General features: G+C 43.5%; 1 protein-coding gene across 1 annotated transcript in view; it reads left to right on the forward strand.

Annotated features, from left to right (window-relative positions):
- Window positions 1-14716, forward strand: part of LOC116357461 (cAMP and cAMP-inhibited cGMP 3',5'-cyclic phosphodiesterase 10A-like) — a 193917-nt gene that overhangs the window by 115456 nt on the left and 63745 nt on the right. The window contains 1 exon segment of the mRNA XM_031804851.1: window positions 6503-6540. Within this exon segment, the coding sequence (XP_031660711.1) occupies window positions 6503-6540 (38 nt within the window).

Raw genomic sequence — 14716 nt, forward strand, 5'->3', positions numbered from 1 at the left:
ATCTGTCTCTCTCAGAGCAAGGTGGGCCTCTCCGTCTCTCTCAGAGCACCATGGGCCTCTCTCTGTCTCTCTCTCTCTATCTGTCTCTCTCAGAGCAAGGTGGGCCTCTCTGTCTCTCTCAGAGCACCGTGGGCCTCTCTCTGTCTCTCTCTCTCTCTGTGTCTCTCTCAGAGCACCGTGGGCCTCTCTCTGTCTCTCTCTCTCTATCTGTCTCTCTCTCTCTCTGTCTCTCTCAGAGCACTGTGGGCCTCTCTCTGTCTCTCTCTCTCTCTCTCTCTCTCTGTCTCTCTCAGAGCACTGTGGGCCTCTCTCTGTCTCTCTCAGAGCACTGTGGGCCTCTCACTGTCTCTTAATATATGTGACTATCAGAGGGGCTACTGGACTATGTCTCTGTGACAGTGTTAATGCTGACTGACCAATGAGGAAGCTTGTTCATACTGACTAACTGTATTTGTGGTATTATTTTCTTTAAAGTGTCACGATACACGCAACAGTCATTAATCCGCAGGCCTGTTAGCTGACAAAGGTGTTATGACACCGTGCTCATATTCAGGGAGGGTGTGTGGTAGTATGGAATATTAGAGGATAGGAGGAGGGAGGGTGTGTGGTAGTATGGAATATTAGAGGATAGGAGGAGGGAGGGTGTGTGGTAGTATGTATGTGGTAGTATGCAGAATGTGTGTGTGGTAGTATGTATGTGGTAGTGTGCAGTATGTGTGTGTGTGTGTGTGTGTGTGGTAGTATGTGTGTGTGTGTGTGTGGTAGTATGCAGTATGTGTGTGTGTGGTAGTATGTGTGTGTGTGTGTGTGTGTGGTAGTATGCAGTATGTGTGTGTGTGTGTGTGTGTGTGTGTGTGTGTGTGTGTGTGTGTGTGTGTGTGTGTGTGTGTGTGTGTGTGTGTGTGTGTGTGTGTGTGTGTGTGTGTTTGTGTGTGTGTGTGTGTGTGTGTGGTAGTATGTGTGTGTGTGGTAGTATGTGTGTGTGTGTGTGTGTGTGTGTGTGGTAGTATGCAGTATGTGTGTGTGTGGTAGTATGTGTGTGTGTGTGTGTGGTAGTATGTGTGTGTGTGTGTGTGTGGTACTATTATTCTTCTATTTATTTCACCTTTATTTAACCAGGTAGGCTAGTTGAGAACACCTTTATTTAACCAGGTAGGCTAGTTGAGAACAAGTTCTCATTTGCAACTGCGACCTGGCCAAGATAAAGCATAGCAGTGTGAGCAGACAACAAAGAGTTACACATGGAGTAAACAATTAACAAGTCAATAACACAGTAGAAAAAATAAAAAAGGAGTCTATATACAATGTGTGCAAAAGGCATGAGTAGGTAGGCAAATAATTACAATTTAGCAGATTAACACTGGAGTGATAAATGATCATGTGCAGGTAGAGATATTGGTGTGCAAAAGAGCAGAAAAGTAAATAAATAAAAACAGTATGGGGATGAGGTAGGTAAAAAAGGGTGGGCTATTTACCGATAGACTATGTACAGCTGCAGCGATCGGTTAGCTGCTCAGATAGCTGATGTTTGAAGTTGGTGAGGGAGATAAAAGTCTCCAACTTCAGTGATTTTTGCAATTCGTTCCAGTCACAGGCAGCAGAAAACTGGAAAGAAAGGCGGCCAAATGAGGTGTTGGCTTTAGGGATGATCAGTGAGATACACCTGCTGGAGGGCGTGCTACGGGTGGGTGTTGCCATCGTGACCAGTGAACTGAGATAAAGCGGAGCTTTACCTAGCATGGACTTGTAGATGACCTGGAGCCTCTACAAGTATGTGTGTGTGGTAGTATGCAGTATGTGTGTGTGTGTGTGTGGTAGTATGCAGTGTGTGTGTGTGTGTGTGTGTGTGTGTGTGTGTGTGTGTGTGTGTGTGTGTGTGTGTGTGTGTGTGTGTGTGTGTTAGTATGCAGGATGTATGTGGTAGTATGCAGGATGTGTTTGGTAGTATGCAGGATGTGTGTGGTAGTGTGCAGGATGTGTGTGGTAGTATGCAGGATGTGTGTGGTAGTATGCAGGATGTGTGTGGTATCATATAGTAAGTTTACAGTTGTAATTCAGTCTTGGTCTGCTGTTGGGGTTGGGCCTATAGCAGTATACCTTACCCTAACCTTAACCCTAACCCCTAACCCTAACCCTTAACCTTAACCCTAACCTAAACCTAACCGTGACCCTTAACCCTAAACCTAACCTTAAACCGTAACCCTAAACCTAAACGTAACCCTTAACCCAAAACCTAACCCTAGCCCTAAACTTAACCCTAACCTTAACCCGTTACCCTTAACCTAACCACTAACCAATAACCCTAAACCTAACCTTAAGCGTAACCCTAACCTTAATCCTTTACCCAAAACCTAACCACTAACCCTAAACCTAACCCTAAGCTTAACCCGTAACCCTTAACCCAAAACATAACGACTAACCCTAAACCTAACCGTAACCCTAACCTTAACCCATAAGCCTAACCCATAACCCAAAGCCTAAACCGAACCACTAACCCCTTACCCTAATTCTAACACTAACCCTAATTGTAAATATAACCCTAAAGCTTTTGGGAAATGTCACCACGAGGGAGAATATTCCTTGTTTTATGATTTAGGTCCCCCCCCCCACACACACACACATACGTTGGGATTGGGCCTATAGCATTGTGCCTCTGCATTGACGTCATTGTGAGGACTTACTGCTGTGCTTCAGTCTAAAATAGCTCCCTGGGCTAGGTTTGGAAAGCCAGTGCTCTCTGAAGGAATGTTTAAAACAACAAACACACGACAGCTCCGTCTTCCTTCGAGACACACAATACAGCCCCCTTCACATGTTACAAATGCTGCTTTCACATAGGATTTATGGTATTTTGTCTGTAAAAATTATTTAAAAAAAAAATCATAAAAAATCTATAAATAATTATAAAATTGTTATTGGTTTAGACACATACATAAGAAGAAACAGACTAATAAAAATAACATACATAGAGTTTAATTAGGCCGATGTTAAAGGTTTGTGTAACCATGGCTGCGGCATGCAAATTAAATAATGAATTAGTTATTTTGTTCAAAACACAGACAAGACACATCGACCCGATCAGTAGGGCTGTCCCCGACAAACAAACAAAATCTTGGTCGACCGAAAGTCATCTGTTCTTTCCACCAATCGTTTGGGTCTAAATTTTTTAACTTGTTTTATCCATAGATAGACACATGTGTTTTAATAAAATCAACTACTGTATATGTATTGAGCTTGTCTAATGCTTTAAGTCAAAATCCTCAAGAGGGTGTTAGAGATCTAGATAGTCGGAATTTAAAAAAACTTCAGCTGACCCAACTGTCCTCCTCCGCTGGCTGTCTCAGACTCTGCCATTACTCTCTGAAGCCGGTAAGATGCGACACGAGGAGTCGGCAACCTTTCTCATGTGGAATGCTAGTTTATCTTACCATTTCTACCAATCTGCATGCCAGTTATGGTTTTCATATGCACATTTTCGTGAAACAGTTTAATTTAATTTATAATAATGTCGTCATATCTCAAAATCATTGTCATGTAGTTTGTAGTAATCAAAATTCTATCCAATTCTAAATGAAAATGATGCAAACTTAAAAACTAAATTCTATTACCAATTATGTAAAAAATAGGCTACATAAAGCCAGCAAATAAAAACATTGCAGCCTCCAATATGCTGATAAAAATAAATATCCTATAAATCACATTGGCTACACATGGCCTGTCTGCAGCGAACTTGAAACATTGTATCAACTATTAGCTTGGGTCCAGTCCAAAGGGTCCAGCCCAAAGCTTGCGCTAGTGAACTTGCAACATTGCTCTCAACCTTTGCCTCTCCCGAGTCTGTTGGGGAGTTGCAGCGATGAAGTATGCAGTATGCAGCAGACCAGATGCTTTTTTTGATCCATGTTTCATTCCAACTCCACTTTGTTCGGGAGTGTAGAGACTTATCTTCATCATGACACCCATTAATCCTATTTTTAAAAAAGCATGTGTGTCTCAGGTTCATATTTCACAACTTCCTCCGCAGGCTTTTGGAGTTTCAATAACCACAGGACTACACTGCTACATGTTTCTGATCAGTGATTTAGGCTACATTATAGCATGCTAAATGTTTCTGATCAGTGATTTAGGCTACATTATAGCATGCTACATGTTTCTGATTTGTGATTATGGCTACATTATAGCATGCTACATGTTTCTGATCAGTGATTTAGGCTACATTATAGCACGCTACATGTTTCTGATCAGTGATTTAGGCTACATTATAGCATGCTACATGTTTCTGATTTGTGATTATGGCTACATTATAGCATGCTACATGTTTTTGATCAGTGATTTAGGCTACATTATAGCATGCTACATGTTTCTGATCAGTGATTTAGGCTACATTATAGCATGCTACATGTTTCTGATCGGGATTTAGGCTACATTATAGCATGCTACATGTTTCTGATCAGTGATTTAGGCTACATTATAGCATGCTACATGTTTCTGATCAGTGATTTAGGCTACATTATAGCACGCTACATGTTTCTGATCGGGATTTAGGCTACATTATAGCATGCTACATGTTTCTGATCAGTGATTTAGGCTACATTATAGCATGCTACATGTTTCTGATCAGTGATTTAGGCTACATTATAGCACGCTACATGTTTCTGATCAGTGATTTAGGCTACATTATAGCATGCTACATGTTTCTGATCAGTGATTTAGGCTACATTATAGCATGCTACATGATTCCGATCAGTGATTTAGGCTACATTATAGCATGCTAAATGTTTCTGATCAGTGATAGATGAACAAAGGAATAGATTAGCTATACCACCTCCACTTTTACCAGCCAGAAACCATTTAACCAAATAGCCTATACAGACAGAGATTGAGTGAAACTAAATCACATTGATTGATTATCAGACCAGACAGTGAATTCACAAGCTGTTGGTCATAATAGTATCAATAATATAATAAATATGTATCAAAATGTCCATGAATTATTATTATTATTATTAATCCACGTAATAATTCACATTTACTGACTATTTTCCTGCTGTAGCAAACTGGCTCAAATTAAGGTCCCCCCCCGTGCAGCTCAGTTGGTAAAGCATGGCGTTTGATTTTCCAGCGTTGTGGGTACGCCAGACATGTGACTAACAGAAATGGAATAATGTGTTCCTGAACAAAGGGGGGGGGGGGGTAAAAATCAAAAGTAACAGTCAGTATCTGGTGTGGCCACCAGCTGCATTAAGTACTGCAGTGCATCTTCTCCTCATGGACTGCACCAGATTTGCCAGTTCTTGCTGTGAGATGTTACCCCCACTCTTCCACCGAGACACCTTCAAGTTCCTGGACATTTGTGGGGGGAATGGCCCTAGCCCTCACCCTCCGATCCGACAGGTCCCAGACGTGCTCAATGGCAGAACACTGACATTCCTGTCTTGCAGGAAAAATCACGCACAGAACGAGCAGTATGGCTGATGGCATTGTCATGCTGGAGGGTCACGTCAGGATGAGCCTGCAGGAAGGGTACCACATGAGGGAGGAGGATGTCTTCCCTGCAACGCACAGCGTTGAGATTGCCTGCAGTGACAACGCTCATTTCTTCAATGATAATCGCGAATCCGACCATCACCCCTGGTGAGACAAAACCGCAACTCGTCAGTAAAGAGCACTTTTTCCCAGTCATGTCTGGTCCTGCGACGGTGGGTTTTTGCCCATAAGCAACGTTGTTGTCGGTGATGTCTGGTGAGGACCTGCCTTACAACAGGTCTACCAGCCCTCAGTCCAGCCTCTCTCAGCCTATTATGGACTGTGTGGGCACTGATGGAGGGATTGTGCGTTCCTGGTGTAACTTGGGCAGTTGTTGTTGCCATCCTGTACCTGTCCCGCAGGTGGGATGTTCAGATGTACCGATCCTGTGCAGGTGTTGTTACACGTGGTCTGCCACTGCGAGGACGATCAGCTGTCCGTCCTGTCTCCCTGTAGCGCTGTCGTAGGCATCTCACAGTACAGACATTGCAATTTATTGCCCTGGCCACATCTGCAGGCCTCATGCCTCCTTGCAGCATGCCTAAGGCACATTCACGCAGATGAGTAGTGACCCTGGGCATCTTTCTTTTGGTGTTTTTCAGAGTCAGTAGAAAGGCCTCTTTAGTGTCCTACGTTTTCATAACTGTGACCTTAATTGCCTACCGTCTGTAAGCTGTTAGTGTCTTACCGACCATTTCACAGGTGCATGTTCATTAATTGTTTATGGTTCATTGAACAAGCATGGGAAACAGTGTTTAAACCCTTTACAATGAAGATCTGTGAAGTTATTTGGAATTAAACGATATTTCTTTGAAAGACGAAAAAGGGACGTTTCTTTTTTTTGCTGAGTTTTGTTGTAATGAGCACATTAATTCTGGGACCATGTCTCCTAGCTAGTCTCCTTGTTTCCTTTGTCTTGTTTCCTTGTCTCCTTCTCCACTGCAGTGTAACAGCTTGTTTCATCTTCTTCTTTCAGACGCGTCATCATCATCACCAGCTAAAGAAGGCAGCAGGGTAAGTGTTGCGTCCGTTTGTGTGTCGGTCTGTCTGTCGGTCTGTGAGTCTGTGAGTCTGTCTGTCTGTCTGTCTGTCTGTCTGTCTGTCTGTCTGTATGTCTGTCTGCGTCTGTCTGTCTGTCTATCTGTCTGTCTGTCTGTTTTAACTTTTTATGTAGCATCCAACCAGACTAATATCCTTAAGGTATCCCCTACAAATGTGATCTCATCCTATTTAAAGTGCTAACGTCAGTGCTATTTAATAATAATAATAATAATAATAATAACGGGTGAATGTTAAACTATGAGAACCTGTGAAGAATTTAAATAGTTTTGATTAAGACACAGATGCTGACTCCTTATTGTAATATCATAAAACGTTGCTTTCTGTTTTTGGGAATTTATTTATAAAGAAATACAGTCTGAGTTGATAAAACATTGATTGAAAGGAACACACTCAATATGGTCTGGAACACAAAAGAAATACACTCAGTTTGGTAAGAACTGTTGTTGATGAGAGAGAGAGAGAGAGAGGGAGAGAGAGAGAGAGAGAGACAGAGGGAGAGAGAGACAGAGACAGAGGGAGAGAAAGATAGAGAGACAGAGAGAGAGAGAGAGACAGAGACAGAGGGAGAGAAAGATAGAGAGACAGAGAGAGAGAGAGAGACAGAGACAGAGGGAGAGAGAGATAGAGAGAGAGAGAGAGAGAGAGAGAGAGAGATCAAGCCACCAAGTGCTAATGGACAGCACTTAGAGATCACTGACGTATATAGGACGGTGTGTGTGTGTGTGTGTGTGTGGTGTGTGTGTGTGTGTGTGTGTGTGTGTGTGTGTGTGTGTGTGTGTGTGTGTGTGTGTGTGTGTGTGTGTGTGTGTGTGTGTGACAGTTAGCAGATGAGGGAGGGAGGGAGGACAGGGAATAGAGAAAAAGGGGGAGAGATATTCTACAACAAATATATCAACGAATTGGCGAGGGCACTAGAACAGTCTGCAGCACCCGGCCTCACCCTACTAGAATTCTGAAGTCAAATGTCTACTGTTTGCCGATGATCTGGTGCTTCTGTCACCAACCAAGGAAGGCCTACAGCAGCATCTAGATTTCCAGGACAGATTCTGTCAGACCTGGGCCCTGACAGTAAATCTCAGTAAAGACCAAAATAATGGTGTTCCAAAAAAAGGTCCAGTTGCCATGACCACTAATACAAATTCTATCTAGACACCGTTGCCCTAGAGCACACAAAAAAACTAGACATACCTTGGCCTAAACATCAGCGCTAAAACGATACATAATGCATTCAGAAAGTATTCAGACCCCTTGACTTTTTCCACATTTTGTTACGTATGTTACCCCATAATGACAAAAACAGGGGTTTTAGAATGATTTGCATTATTTGCACATTTATACATTACCGTTGAAAAGTTTGAAGTCACTTAAAAATGTCCTTGTTTTCCATGAAAATGAGTTGCAAAATGAATAGGAATTATAGTCAAGACAGTTGACATGGTAGTAATATTTTATTATTTTATTTATTGAAATAATAATTGTGTCCTTCAAACTTTGCTTTCGTCAAAGAATCCTCCAATTGCAGACCTTTGGCATTCTAGGTAATCTGAAGAGATTTCACCTGAAGCCTCTCCCACAAGTTGGATTCGCTTGATGGGCACTTCTTACGTACGGTCAAGCTGCTGCCAGCTCAATAATTCTTCCCTAAATCTTCCAGAGTTTGGAGATGTGCTTTGGGTCATTGTCCTGTAGGAAATTGGCTCCAAATAAGTGCCGTCCACAGGGTATGGAATGGCGTTGCAAAATGGAGTGATAGCCTTCCTTCTTCAAGATCCCTTTTACCCTGTACAAATCTCCCACTTTACCACCACCAAAGCACCCCCAGACCATCACCCCCAGACCATCACCCCCAGACCATCACCCCCAGACCATCACCCCCAGACCCTCACCCCCAGACCCCTTATTACTTAGAGGGTATGGCATGGCGTTGCAAAATGGAGTGATAGCCTTCCTTCTTCAAGATCCCTTTTACCCTGTACAAATCTCCCACTTTACCACCACCAAAGCACCCCCAGACCATCACCCCCAGACCATCACCCCAGACCCTCACCCCCAGACCCCTTATTACTTAGAGGGTATGGCATGGCGTTGCAAAATGGAGTGATAGCCTTCCTTCTTCAAGATCCCTTTTACCCTGTACAAATCTCCCACTTTACCACCACCAAAGCACCCCCAGACCATCACCCCCAGACCATCACCCCCAGACCCTCACCCCCAGACCCCTTATTACTTAGAGGGTATGGCATGGCGTTGCAAAATGGAGTGATAGCCTTCCTTCTTCAAGATCCCTTTTACCCTGTACAAATCTCCCACTTTACCACCACCAAAGCACCCCCAGACCATCACATTGCCTCCACCCTGCTTGACCGATGGCGTCAAGCACTCCTCTAGCATATTTTCATTTTTTTCTGTTTCTCACGAATGTTCTTCTTTGTGATCCGAACACCTCAAACTTAGATTTGTCTGTCCGTAAAACTTTTTCCAATCTTCCTCTGTCCAGTGTCTGTGTTCTTTTGCCCATCTTAATCTATTATTTTTATAGGCCAGTCTGAGATATGGCCTTTTCTTTACAACTCTGCCTAGAAGGCCAGCATCCCGGAGTCGCCTCTTCACTGTTGACCTTGAGACTGGTGTTTTGCATGTACTATTTAATGAAGCTGCTAGTTGAGGACTTGTGAGGCGTCTGTTTCTCAAGCTAGACACTCTAATGTACTTGTCCTCTTGCTCAGTTGTGCACCGGGGTCTCCCACTCCTCTTTCTATTCTGGTTAGAGCCAGTTTGCTCTGTTCTGTGAAGGGAGTAGTTCACAGCGTTGTACGAGATCTTCAGTTTCTTGCCAATTTCTCGCATGGAAAAGCCTTCATTTCTCAGAAGAAGAATAGACTGACGAGTTTTAGAAGAAAATCCGTTGTTTCTGGCCATTTTGAGCCTGTAATCGAACCCGCAACTGCTGATGCTCCAGATACTCAACGAGTCTAAAGAAGGCCAGTTTTATTGCTTCTTTAATTAGCAAACCCGTTTTCAGCTGTGCTAACATAATTGCAAAAGGGTTTTCTAATGATCCATTAGCCTTTTAAAATGATAAACTTGGATTAGCTAACACAACGTGCCATTGGAACACAGGAGTGATGGTGGCTGATAATGGGCCTCTGCACGCCTATGTAGATATTCCATTAACCAGTTTAATTTAGGGGGCGCTATTTGAATTTTAGATGAAAAACGTTCCCGTTTTAAACAAGATATTTTGTCACGAAAAGATGCATGACTATGCATATAATTGACAGCTTTGGAAAGAAGACACTCTGACGTTTCCAAAACTGCAAAGATATTGTCTGTGAGTGCAGACAATCAGACAATCACAGAACTGATGTTACAGGCGAAACCCAGATAAAAATCCAACCAGGAAGTGCCGCATTTTTTGAACCCACCTCATGCCAATGACTCCTTATATGGCTGTGAATGAGCTACGAATGAGCTTATGTTTTCCACGTTTTCCCCAAGGTGTCTACAGCATTGTGACATCTTTTTAGGCATTTCCCTTGAAGAATGGCTGTAAGGGACCATATATGGCATGTGGTCACATGGTGTCTCCCGCAGAAAACCTTGTGTAAAATACTGAGGTAGCCATTTTTCCAATCGCTTCTTATGAGAAACCAACTGCCTCGCCGGATATATTATCGAATATATTTGTTAAAAACACCTTGAGGATGGATCGTAAACAAAGTTTGCCGTGTTTCTGTCGATATTATGGAGCAAATGTTGAAAAAAGTTTGGCGTTATAGTTGTAGCATTTTAGGGTCGATTTCTCAGCCAAGCATGATGAACAAACGGGAGCTATTTCGCCTACAAAAATAATATTTTTGGAAAAAAGGAACATTTGCTATCTAACTGGGAGTCTCCTGAGTGAAAGCATCTGAAGTTCTTCAAAGGTAAATGATTTAATTTGGTTGCTTTTCTTATTTTCGTGAAAATGTTGCCTGCTGCCAGCAGAGCCTAGCATAGCATTATGCCATGATAAACTTACACAAATGCTTGTCTAGCGTTGGCTGTAACGCATATTTTGAAAATCTGAGATGACAGTGTTGTTAACAAAAGGTTAAAACATCAGCTGCTTCCAGCTACAATAGTCATTTACAACAGTAACAATGTCTACACTGTATTTCTGATCAATTTGATGTTATTTTAATGGACAAAAAATGTGCTTTATTTTTCTTTCAAAAAATATATATAAAGGAAAATCAGATCTCTCTGTACTTTGCTCCGTTCATATTTCCCTCGATCCTGACTAGTCTCCCAGTCCCTGCCACTGAAAGACAACCCCCCACCCCAGCATGATGCTGCCACCATTCTTCACTGTAGGGATGGTGCCTGGTTTCCTCCAGACGTGACACTTGGCATTCAGGCTAAATAGTTCAATCTTGTTTGAGAGAATCTTGTTTCTCATGGTCTGAGAGTCCTGTGAGGAATGGCTTCCGTCTGGCCACTCTACCATAAAGGCCTGATTGATGGAGTGTTGCAGAGATGGTTGTCCTTCTGGAAGGTTCTCCCATCTCCACAGAGGAACTCTGGAGCTCTGTCAGAGTGACCATCGGGTTCTTGGTCACCTCCCTCCCTGGTGGCCCTTCTCCCCCGATTGGTCAGTTTGGCCTGGCTGCCAGCTCTAGGAAGAGTCTTGGTGGTACCAAACTTCTATCATTTAGGAATGGTGGAGGCCATTGTGTTCTTGGGGACCTTCAATGATGCAGAAATGTTTGGTACCCTTCCTCAGATCTGTGCATCGACACAATGCTGTCTCTGAGGTCTATGGACAATTCCTTCGACATCATGGCTTGGTTTTTGCTCAGTTATGCACTTTCAACTGTGGGACCTTATATAGACAGGAGTGTGCCTTACCAAATCACGTCCAATCAATTGAATTTACCACAGGTGGACTCCAAGTTGTAGAAACATCTCAAGGATGATCAATGGAAACAGGATGCACCTGAGCTCAATTTCGATTCTCATAGCAAAGGGTCTGAATACTAATGTAAATAAGGTATTTCTGTTTATTATTTTTAATAACTGCAATAAAACTGTTTTTGCGGTGTCTTTATGGGCTATTGCCCATAATTTATGGAAAGCTTTGACTATGTACAGACTCAGTGAGTATAGCCTTGCTATTGAGAGAGGCTGCCGTTGGCAGACCTGGCTCTCAAGAGAAGACAGGTTATGTGCACACAACAAAACAACCTCCTGCCAATTTTGTATGACCATATTAGAGACACATATTTCCCTCAGATTACACAGACCCACAAAAAATTTGAGAACAAATCCAATTTTGATAAACTCCCATATCTACTGGGTGGAATTCCACAGTATGCCATCACAGCAGCAAGATTTGTGACCTGTTGCCACAAGAAAAGGGCAACGAGTGAAGAACAAACACCATTGTAAATACAACGCATATTTATGCTTATTTATTTTCCCTTTTGTTCTTGAACTATATTACGTATATATACGACACTGTATATAAACATAATATGACATTTGAAAAGTCTCTATTCCTTTGGAACTTCTGTTTACTGATAATTTCTTATTGATATTTCACTTTTGTTTATTTTCTATTTCACTTCTTTCTCCCCATGCCAATAAAGCCTTTTGTATTGAATTGAATTGATATTTTGAATGCTAAGTTATTAAGGCTACCAAGCTTAACTAGGAGAGAACAGACAACGGCTCCAACTTCAATTTGCAGCGAGGTGTGAAGTGAGATGTATGAAAGCCCTTTGAGCCCAACAATGGCAGTAGAGTTTCACAGCCGCCCCCACCCAAATGCAGAGGCCTCTTTGGCCTCAGAGGTCATCACAGTACAGTACCCCTTGGATGTAAAAAAAATATATATTATTATTTTTATTTTTTTTAAATGAGAAGGCACAGGAAGTACAAAATGAAGCTCCTCGTGGACAATCTAGAGATACTTTCTTGCTGACTGCTGCACATAAGCAACTTAATCTTCCTCACAGACCATCCCCTGGCACAGTGCTATATTAACCAGACCATCCCCTGGCACAGTGCTATATTAACCAGACCATCCCCTGGTACAGTGCTATATTAACCAGACCATCCCCTGGCACAGTGCTATATTAACCAGACCATCCCCTGGCACAGTGCTATATTAACCAGACCATCCCCTGGCACAGTGCTATATTAACCAGACCATCCCCTGGTACAGTGCTATATTAACCAGACCATCCCCTGGCACAGAGCTATATTAACCAGACCATCCCCTGGTACAGAGCTATATTAACCAGACCATCCCCTGGCACAGTGCTATATTAACCAGACCATCCCCTGGTACAGAGCTATATTAACCAGACCATCCCCTGACACAGAGCTATATTAACCAGACCATGCCCTGATACAGAGCTATATTAACCAGACCATCCCCTGGTACAGAGCTATATTAACCAGACCATCCCCTGGCACAGAGCTATATTAACCAGACCATCCCCTGACACAGTGCTATATTAACCAGACCATCCCCTGACACAGTGCTATATTAACAAGACCATCCCCTGACACAGTGCTATATTAACAAGACCATTCCCTGGCATGGCACAGTGATATATTAACCAGACCATCCCCTGGCATGACACAGTGCTATATTAACACACTACCCCTCTGTAAGAGGGGGGGGGGTGTTAACGATGGGTGGAAATTCAGGATACTAGACAACAAGGACTTAGACAGCCTATGTCAACCTGTACTGCGCCATGTCAGTGGATGGTCTGGAACTGTATTGGTGTACAGGGCAACCCCAAACTGTTCAGCTGGACTATCACAGAATCACAGAGGGTGCACAGCAAGAGGAGCTCTCTCCTGGTGACGACTCCCCCAGCCAGAGGGTGTCAGACCAGATCCATAAACAGCCCCACAGACGAGCAACCCCAAGCAGAGGGTCACCCAGGTGGAAGTAAGGCAGGTGGAGCTCGAACAACAGGTCACCTTACTCCAGTCAACAGACCCAGACAACAACACCCCCTCAACCAGACCCAGAGAGCTGGAGGAGGAGAGAGACATGCACTCTGTGAGATCAACAGAAGAAAGAGGAGGAGCAGAAGAAGGCCCGAGAAGGAGAAGAAGGCAGGAGAAGATGAGAACACTTGAAGTTGCAAAAAAGAACAACCCATGAGAGAGCTGGCCACCCCAGCAGAGAAGCTAGCAGAACAACCCTAGACTCTGACCAGAGCCTCAACATCACAGCAGAACAGATCATTGAAGACCCATCAACCCAGGAGACACCACCTCCTCCTAGAACCCATCCTGTCAAGCCCCTCCCACACACACTGAAGACAGAAAAAAAGCCACAGATTGTACTTCTTAAGTACTCAAACAGGAAACAGGAAATGCATACAACAAAATACATTGTTCCCCAAACACACAGTGTCTAAACTCTGGTGCCCAAACACACAGTGTCTAAACTCTGGTGCCCAAACACACAGGTGTCTAAACTCTGGTGCCCAAACACACAGTGTCTAAACTCTGGTGCCCAAACACACAGGTGTCTAAACTCTGGTGCCCAAACACACAGGTGTCTAAACTCGGGTGCCCAAACACACAGTGTCTAAACTCTGGTGCCCAAACACACAGTGTCTAAACTCTGGTGCCCAAACACACAGGTGTGTTTGGGCAAAAACACACCACCCTGCTACGACACAGAGGGTAAACGTAAGCATTTCCCTTGACTGTGTCTCAGAACCTAATGTCTACCTGGCCCACCACCCTACCCTGGAATTGGACAGCCTTTATGACCAGGTCCACCTCCACAAGCCCGCAGTCCCCACCTTCGCCCTAAAGGACATCACCCTCAACCGCATCCCCAACACATTACACAGGAGCAACAGAGCAACGGACACATAGCCCAGACCTGCGCAACCTGCGGTACCTGCGCGACCTGCGGGACATACACCTAACCTGGATGTGACACCATTCCCTCCCCCATATGCCTCCCTAGACACAACTATGACAAAACAACCAACATCACAACTCCTGCAGCTCAGTCTGTACATAGTCAATGGTAGACTTCAAGAGGACTCCAAAAGTAGGTACAGCTCATCCCTTTGCAGCAGTACTGAAGACTACTTAAAAAAAA

This window comes from Oncorhynchus kisutch, linkage group LG25, assembly GCF_002021735.2.
Source record: "Oncorhynchus kisutch isolate 150728-3 linkage group LG25, Okis_V2, whole genome shotgun sequence".
In the NCBI taxonomy this organism is placed as follows: domain Eukaryota; kingdom Metazoa; phylum Chordata; class Actinopteri; order Salmoniformes; family Salmonidae; genus Oncorhynchus; species Oncorhynchus kisutch.